Source organism: Poecilia mexicana, unplaced genomic scaffold, assembly GCF_051168715.1.
Source record: "Poecilia mexicana isolate PSO_F unplaced genomic scaffold, ASM5116871v1 scaffold_16, whole genome shotgun sequence".
Classification (NCBI taxonomy): Eukaryota; Metazoa; Chordata; class Actinopteri; order Cyprinodontiformes; family Poeciliidae; genus Poecilia; species Poecilia mexicana.
Genome location: NW_028263385.1, coordinates 13,024,031 through 13,043,762, shown reverse-complemented (window position 1 = coordinate 13,043,762; position 19,732 = coordinate 13,024,031). Strand labels below are relative to the sequence as shown.

Below are 19,732 nucleotides of genomic sequence, written 5' to 3'. Positions count from 1 at the left end.
TAGACTAAACAGTCCAGACAGAGAAAAAAAGGCTTTTCTCCAAAATCAACACTTTCAAGGTCAAATAAACTGTTTTCTTAAAGATATCTTTTATTCAGCTTTTTGGGGTTTTCTGGCTACAGTGGTAGTTTTAAATTACCTAAAGTTGGTGAAGTTATGGAAAAAACTATTTAACTTCCCCAGAAATTAACATCAGTTTGCCTCTTGGCCAAATCTCCATTGACTTCCTGTTCAAATAATGGTTCAACGATTAACAGCTCAATGTCCAAATCTTGATTCATTAAGATAAATTAAGTAGTATGTATGGAAACTTGCCTTTTAAAAACTTATGTTAAACCCTGATGGCTAGAAGCATGTTGTCAGAGTGCAGCTTCCAGAAGAGTAGATAACTGTAAACTAGCTGATGTGTATCTGTGAGCCTGCATGTAAAATGTTAACCTGTGTAGATGAGCATGGCTGGCTTGTCTAATGAAAAGCAGCTTTATGAAGGACGGGGGCGCTGTGTGAAAGATCTGAACCCATTCAAGAAAGACGGGTGTGCTCGACTGCCCACCAAGCGTTTTAGCTCGACTGTAAACTGATGCAGCTTCTTTTAACTTCTGGTTCTCACAGTTCGCAGAGGAACAGCAGCTACAGGCAAGAGGAAGTAGAAGTACTGACTGCATGTTTTGCCATTGCGGACAGAGTAAGCACTGCCCCAGTTTCTGGATGAAGGACATCAACTGAAAACAGTCACATTAGTGAATATGATGCAGCAGCGTAATGAGTGGCTCCGTGTTAGAAATGAGGAGGCGTTAGAAGCTAAAGTCTGAAAAATCCTCCTCAAAATGCACTTTTCTATTACAAGTCTTTCTTTCAAAATGACAAATTGCTTTTTTTGCTGCTCAGCTTTTTGTTGCTTTCAGTGAATCCTGCAGGTGAGTAACCTAAAGAACAGCAGAGAAGTTTTTGTATTACATAATTAAAGATTCTGTCAGCTAATGTGCTTTGACGGATTATTAAGGAGGAACATTAAGACGGGCCGACTCGCTCATGACACGTGTGCAATGAAGACAACCTGAATTTATTTAGAAATTGCAGCTACAGATGCAAAATAAATAAGTACATGTTCAAAGGGTCAGTGCTTTCATCAACATTACACTTAAAAAGTGCAAACGAGATCCAGTTTGAATTAATTTAATGGTAATAAGAGGATCACAGTTTTAAAGACAATCTAAATGTACGTTTTTCAGTCAAGATTTTCTTTCCTGTCGATGAAACTATTAAATTGTATGAACTAGTGCAGCTGTTTTGGAAACAGATTGCATTCTGGGTCACAGAACCCGTCTCCTTCCAGAACGACATGATGGCTGAACGTTCGTGTTGAAACTAGCATCTCCAGTCCTCCAGTTCTACTGATGCGTGCCTCCTCCACATACCTGAACCAACACTAAATCCCCTCTTTGGCAGATTGTGTACTGAATTTGCAGGCCTGTGCTCTGGTTAGAGCCTAAAGTTGTAAATGAACCTATCAGAAGCTTACAAAGCCATGACATCATCATTTGTGTTGCTTCGGCCAAGTGATCTTAGTTTATATAAATGTCTGAATTTATAAGGAAGAAAAACAGGAAGGGTTTACACTGTTAACCTCACATATGGAGGAGAAAGAAGCTTAGACGTTCTTCTACGTGTTTGAAAATATGTGGGCGTAACTTTGAACACAGAAGATTTTATGAATGTCATGTACGAAAATATTTCTGCAATAACCTTTGTTGTTGTTTGTTTGGTAAATTTTAAATTAATTTACTGCTGTGTGACACATTTTGAATTTTTCTGGTTGCATTTTGAACCGAGTGAAGAGCGCAGACCGAATCTCCACGTATTGGTGACGTACAGATTAAAGTCACGTCTCAAATAATCACCTTCAGAGACTTACTGCAGCTCACATACCTCTTTCTGTAAACATTATGTCACTATTATGCTTCCTTGAGGAGCTTAGGATAGCTCTATGGCCTATTCAAAACATGTTCATTACAGTTTTTTGCACAAAACCATTCTTAGATGATGAGATTTTAGTCTGATCAGTTCTGCCTATTTTGAGCGCCTGTTAGCTGAGCTGCTTCTCGTCCCCCCTTCCCCAATTCAACATTTACACTCGCACATGAAAATGGCAGCAAACAGATGCGCAACTAAAGAACTGAACATCTTTAAAAAGCTGAAGTAGAGCCTTCTGCACACCAACAAGAATGCAGCAAGTTTCTGCAAGAAGTGCTTTCTGAATGTTAAGTCGACAACAAAACAGCTGTCTTTTCCAGCAGCCACTGTACAGCGCATACAGAGGTAAAACCAGCTGACCAAATGTGCTGGAGCTCTTCTTTTGTTGGTAGGTGATGGCACAGTGCCTGCTGATTGTGACTTAACTTAGTAGCAAATAACAAGTGGGTAGTTGAAATCATAATGCAAGTATAAAAATCGTGCAAAATGTGAATTCTGAATAATAAATCCCCTTTAAGGTTTTAAAATGATTGTTTTCTCTACTTCTTATTACAAGCAGCGTGTGTGGCATTGAAAACTGCTGCACTGTGGTTTTTAAAAAGAAGAAGAAAAGACCATATCAAAGTCCAGCTGCAGGCTCCCCTGCTGCTCCCCCACACAGTCTGCAGCTCAGCTCCTCCCGCCAGCAGCAAACCTCAGCCTAAACACGCTCTGTCATGTTTTTAAATAAAACGGCAGTGTGACATTTAGAGGACTGGTGTGAATGCTTTAAAGCCACTTGCTTCACTCACTTTGACACCTTCCTGCTGGCTGGCTGGTGTTTGAGCTGCAGATTTCCATACTCTGTGTCGGTTTCCTGAGGAAGAGACAAACATGGGTGTTTCACACACGTCCGTTACAGAATTAGTCAAACACAGAGAGGCTGCACCGCGGCTTCTGAATCTGTGGTCGATTGTTTTGTCTCAGTGGGTCAACGTTCAGCTCTTCTGATTGCGTATCGCTCTGCTGGCAGCGAACCAGTCGGCTCACGTAGAGGATGAAGGGGAGCGCTATCGCTCCTCCGTCCAGCTGTCTCACCTTTGAGGCGCTGTCTTTGGCCTTGGTGGTCTGTATGTACTCGGAAACAGCCAGGTAGATGAACTTATACTGAGCCTCGGTCTGCACCATGCCAGAGCGCTGCTCTCGCACCATCTGTATGTATTTGGGGATGTCTATGTCGCAGTCCAGACCTGCAGGAAAATCAAGGCGTCAGTCAGGAAGACAGTGAGACAAAATAAATAAACTGAAACGAGGATTATTTCCACTCTTTCTTTTTTTTACCTAGAGTATCAATAGTTTCGAGGATCATATCAATCACCACGATGGTACCCGTCCGACCGATTCCAGCACTGCACAGATTTACAGAGAGAAAAAAAAAATACTGAATGAAATGTGAATGCAACTGAGGAGAAAATGAAAATCAATACTTTATCTGATAACATGACAGAAATATCAGTCTGATATCGGCTACCTTTTACCAGTAACTGATATGAGCTTGATGTAATAATCAAACTGGAATGGAAGTGAATTTAGATTTATCTAAATGGTTCTCTCATCTTGTTAGAGTATTTTTAAAGTGAACATAAAAAAACTACAGTGCAAGCGACATTTAATATTTTAAATGTGGAGTATTTTACATCTATTCAGGGAAATACATTAGTTAAACTTTATTTCCAGACTGTAAAAAGGAACCCTGTGCTGTGACTAAAACTTGATTACAACTAATAAAGTTAGAGGTGTTTGGATACATCAGTTAGTTAAAATGTTTTGATCAGGAGTCACTGATAAATGTTTTAACAGATGTAACCCAACATTTCACACCAAACGCGCTGCATTCATGAAAAACTCTTCTGATGCTTCATGTTTGACCCGCGTGCACTTTGAATCCAGACGCTTGACATTTTGCTCTACACCTAAGCGTTTTGTGGGTCAGGTTTACGTTTAAAGTCCGTCTGGAGGCGATTTTGACACGTCAAAATCGCCTCCAGCCGCTGTTGTTCGTTGCCAGCCTATTTGTCAGGTGCGTTGGATGCGTTGGACGTGTCAAACGCTCCAAACTCTTCAAATTACGCTGCACTAGACACATGAAACGCGACGTGCCCTCAATGCGCCCTCAACTCGACCTCGACACGCCTCCACTTAGACTTTGAATGTAAACCAAACGCGCCTCAAAACGCGCTTGGTGTGAACGCATCTTAAGGTTTTAACTTTTCCCAACTTTGGTGATCTCCACATTGCTCATTTTGTTGATTTGCAGATCAACTCTTTAGCTGAGTAAGCACGTAAAGTCACGCTACATGCTGACAAAAATATATATAAAGTCATTATCACAACCTAAAACAGCCTAGTATACCAGTGATTCTTGAGAATAGGGACAAAACAGGTCCTATGGATAAAGCATGAAATTTGAATAAAATATACACAAAATATATTTTTTTCAAATATCTAACTAAACTAACCTGGGTCATGTGAGCACAACAATGTATATTTTTCTTTTTTTTGCTGAATATTTTTTTATTTTAAACATTGTAGTCGGTGGATGATGCCTGTAAAAGCCCTTGTCCAGGAGCAGAACTCAACACATTCTTATAGTTTAAAACAATTAAAGAAATACTAAAATTATATATTATGACAATTAAGTATAAGTAGTCATATAAATAATTATAAAAGTATCGATAAATTGAATTAAAAATAATTTTTAGATATTTTCCAACTCCGTTGAAATTTGTCCTTAGTTTTTGTCAACACCGTCAGAAATGAAAAGAATGTAAAAAAATCAGGCATTATTGGGGGCACCAGAACTTCTGAGGACCCCATGACGTTGTCTTTTCTCTTCCTTTGCTAGGAGGGCTAGTTAGCTCCGGTTAGCCTAAGTTATTCTTTAGTTTTTTCTTCTGTTTTATTCCTAAGTTGTTTGTCACAACCATGATGTGTCAACTCCATAACTGACAATTTACAAAACTTTGATGAAATTTTGCGAAATAAAAGCTTAATTTTGGTAAACTGTAAAGATTTCATGGACCTGACAAGCTCCAATATGGCCTCCTTCAGAATAACATCATATAAATTGAGGTAGTTTGGCATTTTGTCAACTCCATCAGATGTCAACTCCGTCAGAAATGAAAAGAATGTAAAAAATCAGGCATTATTGGGGGGCACCAGAACTTCTGAGGACCCCATGACGTTGTCTTTTCTCTTCCTTTGCTAGGAGGGCTAGTTAGCTCCGGTTAGCTTAAGTTATTCTTTAGTTTTTTCTTCTGTTTTATTCCTAAGTTGTTTGTCACAACCATGATGTGTCAACTCCATAACTGACAATTTACAAAACTTTGATGACATTTTGCGAAATAAAAGCTTAATTTTGGTAAACTGTAAAGATTTCATGGACCTGACGAGCTCCAATATGGCCTCCTTCAGAATAACATCATATAAATTGAGGTAGTTTGGCATTTCGTCAACTCCATCAGATGTCAACTCCGTCAGAGTTTTTCTGACTCTCAGTGAAATTGTTGTCAAATCTCACTTAATTGTGCAACTAATTCATTTTAATGTATTTTACATGAATTGCATTACTTCACATGTACCAAGTTTTTCATTTTACTCACTAGTTTGTCACCACCTTCAGTTCTGTGTCAACTCCGTCATGCACTGTCAACTCCATCAGATGGACTTTTTCTTGTTTTTTGTTTTAAATAATATTTATTTTATTTCTTGAGAAGCATTTGTCTGTAAATTGAGTAAAAATATCACTAATGGCGTATTTTAAAAATCATTTTAGATTTATTTTTGTCAGATGGTGATGACAAAGTTCTGGGTCAGGTCGATTAAAAATGTAATTTTTTTTTAAAAATTCGCAACTGGGAGCCTGTACCTTAGCATCTTCATATTTTCTAAACATTATTTGTCATATTTGCATACATAAGGTTGAGAAATAATTAAAAAAAAATATGGGAAAATTAAAACCCATTTTGTCCCTATTCTCAAGAATCACTGTTTTTACGGTTTCTTTTGCTTTTTTGCAGCTGCACATAGCTGTACTGTTTTTCAATAAAATCTTCATGCTGTTGATTAGATGAATATGATACATTTTCCCAGTGGCTAGACAGACGTCTCCTAATCTGGGATCTATATCTGCTGTGAATTTAAAGCAGAAAAACATGACGACCCTTTATTTATTGCAAGTCATAGTGCTAATGCAAAATTCACCAGAATTGCCGCATGTTTTCCTAATAGTTTGCAGCCCTAATTCTAAGGCAATTCTTTCAATAAACACATTTTTTTCTGTGCTGCAAAATGAAACTGGCCTCAAATCCTATAGAAAACAAACTCCAAGACTTATAGCCGTACCAATCATAATCCCGGAAAAATGTTCTTCTTAATCTTAAAGCATTACCTGTTAGCGCAGGATTATGAAGCATGTGCTTTGCAACAAAACATGACGCCGCGCTACGCTTTCGGGGTTTAGCCGGTGGGTACCTGCAGTGGATGATCATGGGGCCGGCATCGGGGTAGTCGGCCTGTTTAGCGTTGACTTGTGTGAGGAAGCTGAGGACGCCGCCCGGCTGCTGGGGGACGCCGTGGTCCGGCCAGCTGAGGTACTGGTAGTGCCAAATGGGACGGGAGAGCTTGGGCTGCGGATAAGACAAATAAAAAAGTCAGAATACAAAAAGAAACTAAAGATACGGTGTTAGAGGTTTGAAAGTTCATTCCTTCTGCTACTTTTACCATTATTAGTAAACGGTCATTGTTATTCTACCATCCTAATTAACATCATTAGTGTTTTTATTTATTTTATTTGTTATGTAACTCAGGTTATGCAGTATATTATTTGGTGTACATTGGCAAGGAGTTGGTAAATATTCTGATGCTAGTTGTCATTTTTACTATTATTATCGTGGGTCAGTTTGTAATTATCTTGTTTTATATAAAATAACTTATTTGTTGGTTCTTTAGCATATAAATTTAACAGGAATATAAACACCACGACGTAATTACTGAGTCGGTAGGCGACACATTTAATTTAATTGGGATGAAACAAACGTTCACTTTCAAACAGAAAAGTAGCGGTAAGCTAATTATTTTGTTCATGGTTATGTATGTACATGTGCTCTACATGCATTATTTGTTTTTACAAACCACTTTTAAATAAATAAATAAATAAATAAATAAATACAAATACAAAATACCTGGTTCACAGGAGCAATATGCAAAAGTCGGACTTTGTAGTCCGTAGCTTCCAACTCCGACTCGCAGGAAACCACGTAGGCGCCGACCTCCTTGGGTTCTTGGCAATCAGGCCAGTACGGCACACATTTATTCTGCACAACGTTAGAGAGAACAAACACGTTTACCAACGTTTCATTTGCTTCTTCTGCACTTCAGAAGTTCAAAGTTGTCACAAACATTTCATGACAATTACTAGATTTTAGCACCTTCCTCTTTTCATTCATGAACTATTAACTACCCCGGAACTTTTTTCCAACTCAGTCACATTAAAACCACAAACTTCACTGTATGTTATTGGGATTTCATGTAGCAAACTATCACAAAGGCTATAACTGTGAAATAGAAAAGAAATTACACTTGGATTTTTTTTTAAACACAAATAAAATCTGAAAAGTGTGGCATGCACTTATGTTTAGCCTCACTCCCTTAATTTTCAAGTTTACAGATTTTGATTCTGAATTTAGCTTTTGCTCTGGTTGTGTGTTTAGTGTCTGTGTTGCCCATCCATCCATCTTTCCATCAACTCTGATCAACTTATCAACTTCTGCTGAAGAAAACTAGCCACACAGCATGCTGCTGCCACCGCCGTGTTTCACTGTGGTATATTCAGGGAGACGTGGTGTTCCATGTGTTTGCTACGTTTTACAATATAAACATGTGAGGTCATCTCAGAGTAGCTTTATTTATGCTGAGACTAAACTGCACAAAGTTTAATAATGAAGTAGTTGGTGAAGCAAATTGATTGCACTCGAGTTTATTTAGGGCCTTCAGAGTAAAGGACGTCTTCCCCCTTCGTCATTTTGAAACAAGAAAATGACAAAATGTATAAAAGCGTAGAGAGAGTAATTACTTTCCCACTGTATTCATGGTTTTCTTTCTATCTAAACTATAATAACTTATTCTTCTAATTAATCCTAATAACTTCTGTTTATCAGTCCAAATGTTTTTAATGATGCTTAATGAGAAGTTTGGCATAGTTTTTGATACCCACCCGGCCTTTCTCAACCTCTCGCGTCGTCATGACGATCACATGCGTTTTCTCTTGCCACACCATCTGCCAGAAGTCGTTCACAGTTGTTGCTAGGCAACCCTGGGTGGCGATGTAAACTTTCTGTCCTCCGGCCTCCCAGAGTTTGTCCTGCAAAGACGGATCAGAGAATCAACGCACAAATAAACCAACGAGCCCGGTGCCGTTTGCCTTCGAGTCGGCAGCGACTTACTTTCACGTAGTTGGCGTTTATGTAATCTGAGCCGACAATGTTGGGATCAGCGTTCTGCAGGATGACTCTGGTGTCGTTGACTTGCGAGAGGAAACAAACGGCGTGAGGAAACGGCGTAATTGGTCGCATTCAGCGGCAGACTGCGTGGATCTTATTTACAGAATCAAACTCACATGGAAGGATGTTCTTGTATCTGTTTTTGCTCTTGTTCTCTGGTCTTTGACCTTCCTCTCTGCTCTTCTTCACCTTCGCCTCCATCTTCTGGAGAGCCTGTCGGCACAAGAAGTCACACAACTACGTTTAATATCAAAATTTAACATTAACCAGGTCAGATTTACACAAAAACAGAAATGCAACAAAGACGCAGCTTTACATTAAAGCCACCAGATTTTAAGCCAGTGGAATAAAATGGGCGGGATGGGAGGGATTAAACTACATTTACTAATATGGATTATTTCTACTCTATGCTGCTTCATAAGTATACTAAGCAACATTTCACAATTAAATATTGTTTTAAGTAAAATAAAATATTACTGCAATAATAATACATTTATGTTAATATTTACAGCTTGTTTACATTAACATAAACCATTATTTAATAACATTAATAACAATAAATTAGTTATTCTTAATATTTTATAATACATTCAGCACATTCACAGTAACTACTGCCATTATTTTTTTCCCAAGTGGGAGTTATGGGTGTTATCTCTACTACTACAATAATATTTGCAATATTTATGCAATAACCTGACGCAGGTTGAGACATACAGTAGTTTGATCGTTTCAGCAGAAAAGCCATGTGTTTGTTAATTAAGCTAAGTGATTTTAAACACATGTTCAAGGCAATGGATGAGCATCTTTTGATAGTTGTCCAGGTTTGTAATATTTTATTTAGAAATAAAAATATAAAATATATATGAAATATAAAAATGAAAACTCTAAACTTTTGCTTATAGATGAATAAAGCTATTTAATAAAAATAGGTGAGACTCTTGCAGTTTCTCACCAGTAAAACCCAACATAAAATCTGACTTTAATTTAAAAAGTCAGATTAAAAAGTCACTGCAACTCTCATGCAGTGTCACCTTTACCCGAATCATCTTACAAACATATATTTTTGTTTAAATTACTCATTTCAGCTTAAATATTGGTCTGATAAGGCCGAAGTAGTCCTGAGTCCGTTTGAGTTTCTTCAGCTTCTCCAGCATTTGAGGCAGATTTTTTTGTTTGTTTTTTGGATGTTTCAGAAAAAGAAAAAAAAAAACCTTCGGCATGATGTGCAGTGTCAAAAAAAAGAGGAAATTTAACAAGAAGAAGACAAAAGAAGAAGTGTGAGGCCATAAACCTTACAGCAGACAAGCAGCATCTGAAAGAGGTGATCTTATGAAACATTAAAAATTCTTGTAAACTTTTGACACGAGATCTGAACGATTTTTTTTTTTAATTAATGTTCTGGCAAAAACTCTTTAGCTTTGAATGTTATTGCAGAAAGAAAGTCTTTGTGACAGGCTGCTAGGAACAAAGGCATCAAAACTAAAATTTAAGGCTTTCTGTTTATTTGTTCTTGTTGTGGAGCTTAGCAACAAAAACTCCCCTCTAAAATAATGATAAAATGGGTGAGAAACCTGCCGGAAATACTTTGAGAGTGTAGAGGAAAATTCAGTAGACACCTTGAAAGATTAAAAAACTCCGAAGCAAAGAATGAAGAAATAAGAGGAAGTTGATATCATCTAAAATATAAAAGTCAAAAGATGCACCGTTTACATCTAAACCTTACGTATTTTAATGAAGTTTTATTAGACTAATGTGTCTGAATGTTTCCTCCACTATTACCATGAAGTAACATTAATATGTGTGTAAATGACACGTGGTTGGTGGGTAATCTGAAACATCCTAATTTTAGTTTCCAGTTGTGAACTCTTGTTGCTTCTCTCAGAGTTTATGCTTCGTAAAATGAAGTTTGGTAACGCTCGCAGGTCAGAATAGCCATGTTTAGTAGCAACAGTGAGTTCATTTGCTAAAAATACATTCAGTTAAATCAGAAATGAAAAAGATGTCACTCATTTCACAAACCCTGCCGTTAACTCTGATCACAAATTGCTGACATCGTATGTCATCGTAAGCCCGTTAAGGCTGTAAAAATAAAAAAAAACGAGGCTCATCTTGTATATTACCCCCCACAAGAGAGTCGCACACAATGTCTGCCCTAGTTTCTGCCCTGTAATAATGAAGTGAAAGTAGAAAGGCTGATGGAAAGTTTCTGAAAAGGCGACTGGTGTTTATTTTAATTTGGCCCACTTCAGGAGGTTCCTGTGTTTCACCCGTTAAAGAAGAAAAAAACCAAACACCAAATCGTTGATATAAATACGACTTAGGCCAGATTAATCTCACATCGAATTCTTCCCAGAAGCCAGCTTTGCTCTTTTCCCCTTCGCCCTCGAGCGGCTTGTCTGAGGTGAGGTCCAACTGCTTCACTCGGCTGTCGATGTCTGACGCGATCACCCTGGTGGAGAAGTAGGGCTGCAGGAAGAAGAAAAAGGACACGAGATCAAAGACACGCTAATGAAAGCGCCACACCACACCCCTTAAAGGCCAAATGCAAATGTGTGAGTTAATTTTTCCTATCCGTGTGGCCACGCTGTGAGCTGCGTTGCACACTCACTGCAGTTTCATAAACAAGTCAGACCTGTCTGAGATGGACCCAGTTTCCAGAAATCTCCTCGATGCCTTTGCGCTTGTAAAAATCCACCAGATCTGTCAGCGTGTCGAACATGTCTGAGCCTCCGACCGTGTACCGGTCATTCTGCACAAATCACAAAGAATTACACCGTTAATGTGTACTTGATCAAACATCAATTAAATAAACCTCATACAGATGAAGAAATGATTTAAAGAAAAGCCATGCAATTAAAATATCAAGTAATTAACGTTAAACAAACTATGCAAGGAGTATTTTTGACCTACAGCCATAAAACTGTAATACTGGACATAAAAACTTGACTCACTAACAACTCCAGTTTTCACTTTTTAAGACTTCGTTGTATTTATTTAAAATGTTAGTTAAGCTCAATTTCAGACGCTGTAACACCTTCAAACAAGAGATTTCATCAGTAATTATAGAAGAGTTTGAGTCAACTACTAAAAACGCAGATTTTATACCAAACCTTGTTAAAAATTCTACATTTTCAAGAGAAATTTGTTGGTTGTAAATAAGATAAATTCCCACTGCCATGCCTCAATGCCTACTGTAGTTTAATTTTTTCAAACTGTGTTTCATGAAGATTTTATGCAAAAAGTAGCATAAAAGTAGTAAGTGGAGAGAATAAATCATTTAAAACTTTTTTCACACAAATAAAACTTTAAAAAAATGCACCATGCATGTTTATTCAACCCGCTTTAGCACAGTAACCCTAGATTAAAATCCAGTCATGCAGTCAAATGCCTTTAAAAGTTACACCAGTGAGATGCACAACTGTTCTGCAAAGGCATAAAATAGCCAGTAATCTAAAAACAGCAAACCTTCCAAGACATGGCCTTTTGTATCAACATTTTTAGTATAATTTTTTAATATAAATTTTTGATTAATATATTCCCTCTAGCCAAATATGAATTGTTGGTGTGTTTTTGTTGTGACTTGCTGTAAAATTAATTGCCCATTGGGACAGAAATAAAGGTCTGAATCTGATTCTCTTACAAATGGTTTAACTGACAGGCAAGGACGAAGGGCAGAAAACACAGAAGCAGCCAAAAGGCCGTCGGTAACTCTGGAGGAGCTGCAGAGACCCGAAGCTCCGACAGGAGAATCTGGTCGATACCACAAGCCATGCAGAGGACACAACAAACACGTAGAAGACAGTTCTGTGGTCAGAAGAGACCAAAATGGAACGTTCTGTCTGACAAGCAAAAATGACACTGCACATAACGTGATGAAACAGAGCAGTGGCAGCATCATGCTGTGGGGACACTTTTCTTCAGCTGGTGTGAGTAGAAGTGGAAATGCATGGAGCTAAATGAAGGGCCGTTCTGGAAGAAAACCGGACTGGATCGAAACACACAGCTCTGCACATACAGTCGGTAGTTTATAATTTATTCATGAAAAATTTCCCATCATGATAAGAATTTAGATTTAATGTCAAGAAAAATGTCAGTCAATGATGGTAAATAAAAAAAATTATATATATATAATTATAATTATAATACATATAAATATATATATAATATATATAATGCACGCCACACTTTTCAGGTAATTGTAAAAAAAAAAAAAAAAAAAAAAAAACATTATAAAGCCATGCAGGGGACGCAACAAACACGTGGAAGTCATCTTTCAACGACACAATTGAGCACTACTTTGTGTGGGTGAAACAGAAAATCCAAATAAAACACATTGAAGTTTGTGGCTACAGCATGAAAAACCGTGAAAAGGTTTTAGAGATGTAAATACTTTGGCAATTCCCTGTCAGTGCATGGTGCCACATTCATCTGCTGCTTTTAACAGAAGCAAACTCAGAGGATTAGAGCGCGATGGACCGGTGAAACTGCACCTGATCTGAGCTGCAAGCTTCTTAAAAATCACCTTTAAGAGCCTTAAGAGATCGTTTCCTCCGTAGCGCTGCACAGGAACAATAGCTTCCATTTAAACAGGGTAAATAGCGAATTCAGTGAGCTAAAAATGAAATCGCAACAGCAGATGATGACTTTGGAAGTGATTATTTACAAATTTCTTCTCATTTCTGCTTCCATAGAAATCAACACCTAATGAGGCCAGGAAATGGTTTCCTTTTCTTGACTTTTTACAGAAAATTATTTTTAATACTTTAGCAGCCACAGAGAACAGATGGTCAACACCTGACAGTTGAATTAGGAACAAAAATCTGTTATTGCATAAGACAGGGAAATGAAATTGTATTTTAGCCCTCTCTGCACAACTCTGGGAATAACCCTCAGTATTGCTGCATGATGCGAGTCGGTTTTACGCCCTCCTATTTCTGTTTAGACACAGAAGAAGAAAAAAGACACACCTGGCACATTATCTTGATGTGAGAGACCCTCTTCGATCCGTTCTTGCTTATTTCATCAGTCAGGACAGAGAGGACAAAGTCTCCGGGTTTGGACAGCGACTCTCTGACCAGGAAGGTGCCCGGCTCGTCTCGGGCGGTGAGCAGCTTCTCTGCGTTTGGGCCAGACAGGTGACCATGGTACCACCTGAGGGGGAGGCAGAGGCACACTCATGATTCACATTTAAAATCTCTGGGGTAAATTAGACGCGTTTGTGGTAAAGTTTCACAGCCTCATCCTGAGAAGACAAAGGCTGCAGCAGCTCTGGCCAAGGTGAGAAAACACCCGTGAATTTCACAGGTGTTGACTTTTTTAGATTAACCATCTAAAAAAGTCAGCGTTTTAACAAAGAAAGTTTAACTCTAACAAAATTTTAAAAGTTAGAAACCAATCGCAAACTCCCACAGGGACAAAATGACTAATGAGCGCCTGAGGAAGTGAGTTTTAGGACATTACTTTTGTGATTACCCTCGCAGTAACCATGGCAACACATTTATTAAATCAACTCCCTTCAGGATCTAAAGCTTTATAAAGACAGGGTGGATATAGAGGTACAAGTTATTGATTAATGAGTTAATCTAAAGTTTAACCATTAATTGATAAGCTGCTGTTGTCTTAAAAACCGGAGTTTTCTCTTGTATCAACAGGACCAACCGTCCCCGTAACATAAACGGCTACATTTTTCACAATATGCTAAAGCTACTCCGCCATGCAGCACCTCGGCTGAATAAACGCTAATAAAATTAAACTTAAAGAAGCTGTCCACTGTTGACATTTCAAAACAGAACCTCATAAAGAGCATTTTTTCCATGCTACACCGGGCTCTGAACCGTTTTTCTTTCCCCTTCTGGTAGGCGCCGCCATCTTTATTCCTGAATAAAGAACTACAAAATAAAATGAAGGTCTAAAAGGATATTATTGGTTAATCGACTGTAAGTAATTTAATGTAATAAACCATTAATGATGAAAATTATGACTTTCTCTCAGATTTAAATGCATCAAGATAAAAGATGAGCTAAACTGCACATGCAAAACCTGAAATGTAGTTCCTCACACAAAAAAAGTTTCTGCAAACATCATGTTATGTCTTACTTTATTAGTCTATCTGACAGATACATTAGTTCATCACGATGCAAATTATCCAAATGCACAGCCCACATTTTTGCCACATTCTGGCTTCAGTGGTAGCTGTCCAAAATGCTAAAAGCTTCTTTTTTTTTCAGTTTCCTCCATCATGCCAAATAATAGCCTGTGTATGTCTTATAATTTTCTGCCGAGGTGTCCTATAATATCAAAATAGATTTAATGACATAACGCTGCCTACGCTGCAGTTCATTTATGCCTCTTTGACCTTCAGAGGAAATCAAAGAAGAACAATCCTTAATCAAAATGTGACCTGAAATCTTGCACCGCCAAATATAACTTTTTTTAACCAGTGTGAAATTTCACAGAAGAGCTTTATTTCCTCTGCTGCACCACAAGTCCACACTAACGAAAACTTACTGGCACCATCTGAGGCTTGACGTGGTATCTGAGTGTATATTCTTTGCTCAGGTTCAAACTTGCAGCTCCTGCATGGGGAACTTCTGCTCAGTGATGTTATATGCTTATGTGAAGGCACATCTATTTTTATTTTCCCACTTCTTTAGCTTTTTGTGCAGCTTTTATGCAGGATAATCTCACGTTACCCAAGTGTTGATGTTCTTGTTCAGTGTTTAAAAGAAATAAAATTATTTTAGGTTAGGCAAGTCTGCTTTACCTCAAAATAAATGTCAACTAGGTTTGACGCAAACTGATAAACACATGTTCACCGTTTTTACAGTATTTAAATGAATTTAATGATACTGATGAGATACCTACAATGTCTCTTTCTTTTTAAAGTAAACTGACTTTACCATCTGTTTTGCTTATTTTCGTTAGCCAGTACAAATAAAAAATGGTAAAGAAGAAATGTAAGAATGTAAATTTGAGGTTTTAAGTATTTTTGCGCATGCTTTGCATTGGGATGGGCTTTAATTTAGCATTCACAATGCACAGCATGTTGTTTTGAGTGCAAGTGGTCAGATGAAAATTATTTTAGAACCTGGCAAAGGTTACATCATCCAGGAACACCCAGGAACTGATCGAGGGTGTACTTACTTTTAAGCTTAGCTGTGTTCTTTGAGGCCAGGATATTTCCTCTGTGTTTGTTTTGCAGGCAGGGTAAACCACATTCTTTGTTTCACAAAGTCAGTTGTATAAATAACATTCCCACACTCTCAACAGTGAAATTACATTATATTTTTAGTTCCCTGAGAGGTTATGTAAGATGAAGACTAAATTTGTGTGGCAGGGTGAGGCTGTCGACTGGACATACTAAGTGAAATGCATGCTCTGAGTCTTGCATGTATTTTTATTCTGCAAGCTTTCTGTGAGAAAAGTTTATTATTATTTTTAGATTTCCCAGCCTCCTACAGACTCACAGGTGAGAAAAAGTCGAGGTTGTGACTCTTGTGCTAAGGTCAGCCATCGGTGTGGCTGACCTTAGCCACACCGATGGCTCTGAGTTCAAGGCTCTGCAGTGGTGTGGATCACTGCATCATGAATTGAGTATGACACTTTAAATCTGAAGCACTTATAAAATCAATTAAGAAAAACGAGCGTCTGAATTACAACAGCATGTGCAGCTGCTATAACCAGGTTGGATTTATTTTTGTCCGTAACTCTGCCGTGTATTTTTGAGTTCATGAATGTACAAATGCAGCTTGAGTCTGACTTAATTTTAGGCACAGTTCTCGATTTCTTTTTCTAAACTTCCTGCATTGCGGTCGGAAAATTTCTGATGACAGATTTCGTGGCTGAACAGGACAGAGTATTTTTAGCCTGCCCCCTTTCGATATGTTACATCCACTAATGCCCCTCCCTTTGCTTACCTTCTGCAGTAAATTAAGCTGCCTCTCGTTTTCTACTTAATTCTTCAAGTTTGTCTTTTTGCTTTTCCAGCTTGGAAAATTCTTCCAGATGAAATAAGATTCAAGAACCGCGTGCAACAACGCTCCAAAAAACCTCTTCTCATGCAGCTCTGCAGAAGCTGCAAACTAGCCTGATGCAGATCTCTTATATTAGTAACCAAAGTCAAATCTTTCTTAATGAGTTCACATCTTTTTGTCCTGATATTTTTTATATCAGGACAAGCGCACTGCAAGGTAACGTGAGGAAATGCATGCAGGCACACTTTTCTGAAACAACAGAAAGTTTGCGTTAGATGAGGAAGATAGCGAGTAAGCAAGAACATGATGGAGTGTGCAATAGAGGAAGGCAAGCAAGCGGGGTCTGGCCATTGCTTTCAAAAGTGTCAAAACTTAAAGTTTCCAACCGCAGAAACAAAAGGGAAGTTAGACAACTGTCAGAAAGAGAGAGAGAGAAGGATGAGGAGGGGTGGGGCGGTTAGAGGGCACAGCTTCCAGCTCGCAGTTGATTTTCACAAAATGCAGCAGAAACTAGTGTCCTTCGCTCGGACTTAGCTGGACATCGGCATGCTTCATCAGAGCAGCTCCGTGTTTCCAGCTGGAAGGAAAACCTCCACCTCCAGCTGCAACATCATCGATTTATGTGCATGCTGCGCAAAAAACGCAAATACTGGTGCAAAGCTTAGCTAAGAATGCATTAAAATGAACCTTGTAAAGGAGATCGTTGACCTCAAGGAGTTTTCTCCTGGCTAAATTAATGTTGCAGAGCGTTTCAATAAGGCGCCACTGCAGCAGGAAGAATCGTCTAGCATGCATGCAGACGTGAATTATCTGTATCATCTAGAGGCTATATTTAGCAACAGGCGCTAATGAGAGTTTTTCCGATAATAAAACAACTGAATAAAGGGCATTACTTGAAAATCTTACTGTATAATCCTGTTTCAGTTCAGCTTAAAGATGTGCCAACACATTCAAACGTCTCGGTTATTACAGATGGGTTTGAGTCAACTACTGACATTCTTGATTTTATGCCAAACCTTGATAAAGCTGCTCTATTTTCAAGACAAATTAGCTGGTTGAAAATAAACATCTAGCTTTAAACTCCTACTGTAGTTTTGTCAAAGAGTTATAAAACATTGTTTCATCAGTAAGAACTACAGTATTTAAGAAATAGCAAAGAATAAACAAATGTGCAAATTTTGGATGCCGCCAAGGACTTTGAATGGAAAGTCTGCGTTCATAAACGCCCTGAAAATAAAAAGAACAACAATTCAAGACTTTTTAATGCCTTGCAGAAACTGGTAAATTAATTCAAGAGCACAACACATAAACTGAATATGTCGTAGAAAGTTAAATTAAAAATATTATTGCTTTATTTGGCTACTCAAATTCTTGTGAAATCTCCTCTTCAAGTGAAAAGAAATGCGTATATGTTCACAGCTCAGTCACAGTCCTTTTCAATAATCATGATTTTATCAAGGATTTTATCTTTAATCTGCCATATAAATTAAAGACAGACTAATAATTTAAGAATTATTTAACCAAATCATCCAAAGAAAGACTTTAGTGTATATTTTTTTAAAAAAGTATGTTTTCACAGTTTGCTTTGTTCAATTTAAATATAAAACTGAAAGCTAAAGAAAAGCACTAAAGTTCATTTCAGAAACAGCTTCCTATGAAAACTGGCACTTAGGGAAAAGTGAACTGAGACAAAATTTGCAGCATACTTAAAATAATAACATATTTTAGTAATAGCAACGTTTTAAAGACAATTTATTGCAACTTTTATTTCTGGGATGATGATATTTCCTGCCACTGGTAATAACTATGGTAATAGTTAAATAAAAAACAAATAGAAGCCTGTGGGCGGAAATCAAACGAAGAAATAAATTTCGGTCTCGATCTAACTTCCTTTGCTCATAATTTCCATCGTTCTGTAGATTAATTGCATGCAAAATGTATAAAAGGTAGCTAAAATACAAATAATTCAATTAATTAATTAAAAAATAGTAAAGAATTTCACCCGTATGACATTAATACTGTTATTCTGAAATAACCAGGGCAGAACAATACTTTAGCTGAAATTTAACCTAAAAACAGAAAGATTCCAGCTTTCTTGAACAAATTACATGCACCAGTTTCTTCATTTGCATTTCCCTGAGCTGCTCTAACCAGCTCTGACTCAAAAATTTATTTAGTTTATTGTCACTTAAGACCAATATCTCACCATCAGTCACAAAGTTTTCACAAAGGAACTAAAACTAGAACCCAACAATTAAAACTTTCTTTTTGCCATCACCCACAGGGTTTGGTTAGACCCAAACAAAGACGTGACAAAGACGATCACATTTCCCAAAAACGCAAGAACCGACAGGCGAGTCAACGCGAAATCAAGTTTCTGATTCGTCCCGAGGTGAAAAAATGAAGCCAGACGTAGCTGTCAAAATGTCAAATTTATATTTAGTTTTTAGATGGATGCATTTTATTCATCCTGAAAACGTTCTGAGGTTTTTATCCTTCTAAAGTGTCATTAAAGTTAGCAGAAAAGCAGGAAAATATGAAAACATGGATCTACATAGATTTTGTTCAGGATCTTTTTTAAAATCCTGAACAAAAATGCAACTAAACCGTGAGAAACTGAAGGTAGAAAAACAAGATGTTGAACAGATGTAGATATACTGGAGGAATAAACATCCAAGATTTAATTTTTTAATTTGTTTTAGTATTTAAAAGATAATAAATCATTCTGACGATCTTAAAAAAAAGATTCCTGCTGTAGGACAGCATGAAAAATAAATACAGATCTAATTTAAACTTTGGAAGAACATCTCAGGTCAAATCTTTTCCATCTATTTCACAGGAGTGAAAAAGCAGACAAAACGTTTTGAAATATAAGTCCATCTTCATAAATTAGAATATCACCGATAATAAATCTATTCACGTAATTCTGTCATAATAAACTCATATAGAGATAAATATGTCACACACAGAGATTTCAAGTGTGTATTTGATGATTGTGGTTTAGAGTTTATTAAAATGTAATTAGAAATTGACACCAGAAGCATTTTTTATCAGAGATTTTATGTTCTCGCCACTTTTGGGAAAGTTAGTGGAAGGAAAAAATGAGGCAGAAAAAAGTGCATTGAGGATTACGACGGATGTTTCCAGAAGATGAGCTACGTTACATGATTAAAGACATCAGGAACGTTTCATCTGGGCTGCAGAGAAAAGTAACTGGACTTTCTGCTCAGAGATCCAAAGTCCTGC

General features: G+C 37.5%; 1 protein-coding gene across 3 annotated transcripts in view; it reads right to left on the bottom strand.

Annotated features, from left to right (window-relative positions):
• The window catches only part of ptpn6 (protein tyrosine phosphatase non-receptor type 6), a 30,367-nt gene that overhangs the window by 2,663 nt on the left and 7,972 nt on the right, over positions 1-19,732 (bottom strand). For all 3 annotated transcript variants that reach the window (XM_014969919.2, XM_014969920.2, XM_088013701.1), the window contains 11 exons: positions 13,481-13,664; positions 11,146-11,262; positions 10,851-10,979; positions 8,630-8,726; positions 8,457-8,536; positions 8,228-8,374; positions 7,197-7,328; positions 6,487-6,641; positions 3,295-3,362; positions 3,052-3,203; positions 2,766-2,830 (listed from right to left, as the gene is read on the bottom strand). In XM_014969919.2, the coding sequence (XP_014825405.2) occupies positions 2,766-2,830; positions 3,052-3,203; positions 3,295-3,362; positions 6,487-6,641; positions 7,197-7,328; positions 8,228-8,374; positions 8,457-8,536; positions 8,630-8,726; positions 10,851-10,979; positions 11,146-11,262; positions 13,481-13,664 (1,326 nt within the window). The remainder of the gene's footprint in view (positions 1-2,765; positions 2,831-3,051; positions 3,204-3,294; positions 3,363-6,486; positions 6,642-7,196; positions 7,329-8,227; positions 8,375-8,456; positions 8,537-8,629; positions 8,727-10,850; positions 10,980-11,145; positions 11,263-13,480; positions 13,665-19,732) is intronic.